Here is a 6,000-nt window from a genome sequence, read left to right on the forward strand (position 1 = left end):
TCATGTCCCCTCTCAGTCTTCTCTTTTCCAAACTAAACAAACCCAATTCTTTCAGCCTTCCTTCATAGGTCATGTTTTCAAGACCTTTAATCATTCTTATTGCTCTTCTCTGGACCCTCTCCAGTTTCTCCACATCTTTCTTGAAGTGCGGTGCCCAGAACTGGACACAATACTCCAGTTGAGGCCTAACCAGCGCAGAGTAGAGCGGAAGAATGACTTCTCGTGTCTTGCTCACAACATGCCTGTTAAAGTATCCCAGAATCATGTTTGTTTTTTTTGCAAAAGCATCACACTGTTGATTCATATTTAGCTTGTGGTCCACTGTAACCTTCCTCATTTCACTAACTTTATTAAAGGAGACTGATATTATGACTGTTACCACTTGAAGTCAGGCTCAGTTGGCAAAAGGTTTTAAGGAAGAAGAGGACAAGGATCTTTTTTCAGATATTTTTGAAAGAGAGGGGAAAGACTCACCCTACCACAGGAGAATGGAAGAGGGCTAAGGACTGCAAGTATCCATAATGACAATATGGAAAAAATATGGATATTGTTAAATATCAGCAAGGGGATAATGCCCTCAAACCTTTGTATAATGGGCTAGCTGAGAAGAATGTTTGTCAAACTAAAATCCCTTAGCGTATAGTGCAGAATGGTATATTGTATGGATAGGTGAGCATCCAAAGACTGAAAAGTGGGTAAAACAGCTGGTAGTTGCCAAGGTTTTAGGCAGGGACTTGTGAAGTTCCTTAAGCGGGTATAGGGGAAGGGACAAGATATTCGCCTCAATTTTACAAAGATTTTTCTGGCCCAATGTTCTGAAGAAGTAGCTGAATGGTGTCAGTTCTGCCCTGAATGTCAGATGGTGGCACCAGAAACAATTAAGAGACATCTGTTGATTGAGTTCTGCTGTACAAATATAATTTGAAAGGATTGTAATGGATATTGTGGACCAATTAGAATGGAGTATCCAGGGGAACAGATACATTATAGTTATTTGACTATATAAACTGATATTCCGAGGCATTCCATTTACACAGTGCTACTGCCAAGAGAATTGCACAGCACCTGGTGACCATGTTTATAGGGTGGTGTGACAGTTTCTTAGGGTGCCCAGGACTGAGAGTCTTGCTGGTGCTAAATTGGGAGTCCTGATCTGCCAGTCTTAGCCACCCAAACAGACTCCTCAGAGTCTTGCAAGCCCTCACTTCCCCTTGCAGGTTAACAGTAGGTGCATTCCAATCCCTGAGCCCCTCTAAAAGCATCCCCCTGTAGTATCCAGTCCTTAACCATTGGACGCTCACAGAAATTGCCAAGTAAGTTGTTCCGAAAAGTGATGGTGTGTACACACCGCTTGACTAGTAAAACTCAGTCAGGTCCTTTATAACATCTCGGCACCGAACCACATTTATTGTGAATCAATCATAAGTTTGTGATCAAAGGTTACGTTTCAAAAGATAGTGAGTGAAGACAAGTGGAAACAGAAAGGATTACACACATAACACAAAACATAAAATGCAATCCTACATCTATACTTACTAATAGCTTTCCTATTTCATGAAATTTCCTTTTAAATAAAGTAGATTCCTATTTAATGAAGATTTTTCTCCCAAGGATTCAGTTTGTCACAGTGCTGCTGGTTTTCAGTCAAAAGCAGGATCCAAGTTTTCATGAATACACTGTCCTGTTCAAGTGATTTCCTCAATAAATGGACACCCCAAATGGCTTTCTTTTCCCCAGGTAGAGTCCCGTAAGCACTTGAAATGCCCTCATTGTTTGGTCTCTGGTGTGCTGACCCCATATCAACTTCGCATCCTCATGTTAACTTGACATGCAAATGTAGCTCCCACTGTGTTTGGTTTATAATGTTTAATTCACACCAGAGGACAGGGATAGGTGAATAGATATGCTTTGCCTGGTAGAAAATCTGTTGGTCAACTCTGCCTTGTTACATAGCTTAAAACATCTTTTCAGTAGGTGCACATACCTCTTTAAATACCATCTGGACATACGTATCCCAGCGATATTAATGACCAGTGTAACACCAGCTTTTGTTTGACATTGGTCAAGGTACAACTCTTTCCTAGTATTTATCCTTAAGAAGTACTAGGTATAGTGAGCTCCATGTCTGTTAGGAATTGCTGACACTAAAGCTCGGTCTACACTAGAGATCTTACAGAAGCACAGCTGTACTGCAGCAGCTGCGTCACTGTAAGGTCACCCGTGTAGCCACTCAATGCTAACGGAAGAGAGCTCTCCTGTTGGCATAATTAAACCACCCCCAACAAACGGTGGTAGTTGTGTTGGCAGGAGAGCATCTCCTGCTGACATAGGGCTGTCCACACTGGTGCTTCTGTTGGTGTCACTCAAGGGTGTGTTTTGGGGTTTTTTTTTCTTTGCACCTCTGAGTAACATAAGTTTTACTGACAAAAGTGCTAGTGTAGACATAGCCTCAATAGTGAATCCTTTGTCAGCTGCCAATGAGTGGTTCTTAGGGTCACAGGTGGGAATCCCAAGAGAGATCCAGATGGATCAGGGAGCTAATTTCCAGGCATCCCTGATAAGAATTATACCAACTCTTGAGCATTAAACCCATCCAGGTGACCTCTTACTATTCTCAGATGGATAGCCTAGTGGAAAGGATTATTCAGTCTCTTAAAAATATGTTGAAAAGATATACAGTCAGAATTTAGACAATGGGATACAGTGTTTCTTTATCTCTTATTTTCATATTGAGAAGTCCCACAAGCTCAGTTCGATTTGTTGTACGGCCACCAGTCCTCGTGGTCCATTAGACCTGATCGAAGAAAGTTGGGAGAGACAAACGGTTGATTCCTCCAGTGTTACTTCTTATGTTATAAATATGAAGAACATATTTGCTGAACACTTCCACTAGCTAAAGAACATTTAGAGAATGCCCACGCTAGACACGCTAGGCCTGGGAATAAGAGCATAGGGTGGGGAGTAAAGTTCTGTTATTACCGAAAGTAAGCTGCTAGCTAAATGGCAAGGCCTGTTTATAAAGACAAAACCGGTGGATTATGACATCAAACTCACAGAAAAGAAAGAGAGACATTTGTTAAATGTGTTATCCTTTGGGTTTAAAGGAAAACTAAGAATTCAACATCAGTTATCCTCCCTGAATTACATAATGTAATTATGACAGATTAAAAAAGACAGGAGACTTTCCCATGAAGCAATGGATTAATTGTTGAATATGAAGATTAGAACTGGTATATCAATAAATTCCAGCACATAGTTTCTTCTGTACCAGGAAAAAATGATATGATTCAGTATGTAATCGGCAGGGAAGGGCATGCTCCTTTCCCCAGAAGATCATGTCAAATTCCAGAACATCTTGAAACTTAAAATGGCGGAGGAAACAAAGCAAATGTTAGCTCTGTGAATAATTGAGCCATCAAGCAGCCCTGGGTGCTCTCCAGTTGTGATAGTTTAAAAAACCAACCAACCAACCAACCTGGGGAAAGCCACTTCTGTATAGATTTCAGAAAACTGAATGCCATTTCAAAATTTGATAATTCCCCTATGCCCTGGATAGAGGATTTGTTGGGTTTATTAGTCAGTGCTCAATACTCTATCTTGGATTATAGCCTCAGGTTATTGACAAGTTCCCCTGAAAAAGGAGTCCAAGTGTAAAACTGCCTTTACCTTGTCTCAGGGACTGTATCAGTTTAAGATAATGTGCTTAGAGTAGACAGACAGCAGGGTGAGAGCCTTTCTCTGTGCATCCAGTTCTGCTTAGTTCTTTATCTCTAGGGCTCGTAAGTGCTATGTTAATACAAATAGTAAATAGCTGACCCTCATCACCATAGTATCTGAGCACCACAATCATTAAAGGGTTTTATCCTCCCCACACCCCTCAGGTAGGGAAGTGCTGTTTCCATTTGACATGTGGGAAACTGAAGCCAAGTGACTTACCAAAGGTGTCATAGGAAGTCTGTGGCTGAGCCAGGAATCAAATCCAACTCTCCTGCATCCCAGTCCAGTGCTGTAACCACTAACTGTCCTTTGTGCTACCTGAGTCTCTCTCACGCACCTAGCACAGATACAAGCATTTGGGAAGATTCATTTTTTACACTGTTGGGAATAAAGATTTGATGGTATCTGCCAAAATTTTTGCCAAAGCGAGAGCAACAATTTTGTGCTAGAAGGAAACCAGAAACCCTTCGGTACTAAATTTTTGTTCAAAATTCAATGGCTGTAGAAGTCAATATGTAACTGATTCAGTAGTTGTCAGATTTGACCAGTGTGGTTCTTAGGAATTCATTGCCAGATAGAATAGACAGTAGAACGGCTGCCCATGGAGATACATGCTCCCCATCTGATGTGTTTAACTTCCCCTCTCAGAAAGGCTGGTAGTTAACAATGGAAATGACTCTTGCTGGTTTTTAGATGGAGGGAGAAATGGACAATTTAGTGATTAAAACTGACTCCTCCTAAGCCCATGTTTAAGTGTGTGTGTGCGTGCCCCCTCTACTGAATAGAACGAAACCTGACCGTGTAGGTTCTTTTCATGGTCTAGTGGCTGAGACCTACAAAGAGAAAAGTCTTAAGAAGTGCAAGTTAATGACAGTTCTTCTCTTAGGCTAAGTCATAAAAGCTGTGATTAAGGGGGAGAGAGTCCTGCATTGCTCCAGGTTCTTAGAGGTGGCAGTTGTGGACTCTGTTTCATCCCATTGTGAAATTTTCTGCACCAGCATTTTGCAGAACTTGTTCTGTCCACACTCTGTCGTGACAAATGGCTGCTGGCCTCCCCACTGCTTTTTCATTGAAGCAGGTTGTTCTTGCAAAGCTGAACCTTTTCTAATGTTGTCTTTACAGATTTAATTCTCTAGATCAAGTCCCCACTTCATCATGGGAACGAGCCAGAAGGAGAATACTGAAAGCCTCAATTGAGATTCATTGAGCACACTTCATACTTTTTAATCACAGCAGTGCAACTTGGTATCATTTATCCTGCTGGCCCGCAGCTCACAGGAGTGCGTACATTTGTGTCCAGATGCTTCCAATGTGCTCTATTTGCTTTGTCTTCCAGGCCAAGATGGGCTTCCGGGAAGGAGAAGGTCTGGGGAAATACAACCAGGGAAGGAAGGATATCGTTGAGGCCTCCAATCAGAAGGGAAGAAGAGGCTTGGGACTGACCCTGAAAGGGTTTGATGGGGATCTGAACATTGACTGGCGAGATGAGCCAGAGGTAACTACTCCCTGTGTCATGTCCCTTTTCTGCTCTGCTTTGTTATAGGCTGGGTTCTTGCACCTTTTGGTCAGATAGTTCAGCAGTTCTCAACAAGGGGACCAGGGCCCCTGGCGGGATGCAAGCAGATTTCAGGGGGTCCATCAAGCAGCGCTGGCGTTAGCTTCACTGGGGCCCAAGGCTAAAAGTTGAAGCCCTGCTGTGGGGGGCAGAAGCCCAGACCCCAAGCCCTGCCACCTGGGGCTGAAGCCAAAGCAGGAGCAACAGCTTTGCAGGGTCACCTGTGGTATGGGGTCCTGGGCAATTTTCCTGCTCACTACCCCCTAATGCCGGCCCTGGCTTTTGCAGAAAACCTTTCTACCCCTGGGGGAATTCTGCACCATTGTGAGGGTGCAGAATCCATACTTTCCACAGATTTCTTTGCTCCCCTGCAGAAAAATGAGGGGGCAAAGAAATCTGTGGGGAACACGCATCTCTTACTGGGAGGAGGTGGCAGATGTAAATCACCACGGGGGGGGGGGGGGCAGGGTGTGTGTGCATGGAGAGACGTCTAGGGGGCGGGGCTGGGTGTGTGCCTGCATGCAAATGAATGAGAGAGACTCAGTGCCTCTTGCTCGCTATTGTGGGGCCCCCTGCTTGGAGGGGTAGAGCTTTGAGAGTCAGGTTCTGTGCCCTGAGGCAGAACAGAAATGTGACAGCTAAGTAAGCAGGCTTCTAATGTTACCGTTGTCAGTTAATTGTTCCCATTCTTACTCAATTCCCCCAGGAACTTAAAACAAGTGTAAAAG

General features: G+C 43.5%; 2 protein-coding genes across 5 annotated transcripts in view; one reads left to right on the forward strand and one right to left on the reverse strand.

The window, feature by feature from the left end:
* CMTR1 (cap methyltransferase 1) overlaps positions 1 to 6,000 on the forward strand; it is a 51,046-nt gene that overhangs the window by 17,114 nt on the left and 27,932 nt on the right. For all 4 annotated transcript variants that reach the window (XM_030557248.1, XM_030557249.1, XM_030557252.1 and 1 more), the window contains one exon: positions 5,054 to 5,212. In XM_030557248.1, the coding sequence (XP_030413108.1) occupies positions 5,054 to 5,212 (159 nt within the window). The remainder of the gene's footprint in view (positions 1 to 5,053; positions 5,213 to 6,000) is intronic.
* The window catches only part of CCDC167 (coiled-coil domain containing 167), a 47,628-nt gene continuing 44,020 nt past the window's right edge, over positions 2,393 to 6,000 (reverse strand). Inside the window, exon 4 of the mRNA XM_030557264.1 lies at positions 2,393 to 2,794. Coding sequence (XP_030413124.1) covers positions 2,748 to 2,794 — 47 coding nt within the window. The 3' untranslated portion in view covers positions 2,393 to 2,747. The remainder of the gene's footprint in view (positions 2,795 to 6,000) is intronic.

The sequence above is a fragment of the Gopherus evgoodei genome, chromosome 3 (assembly GCF_007399415.2).
Source record: "Gopherus evgoodei ecotype Sinaloan lineage chromosome 3, rGopEvg1_v1.p, whole genome shotgun sequence".
Lineage (NCBI taxonomy): Eukaryota > Metazoa > Chordata > Testudines > Testudinidae > Gopherus > Gopherus evgoodei.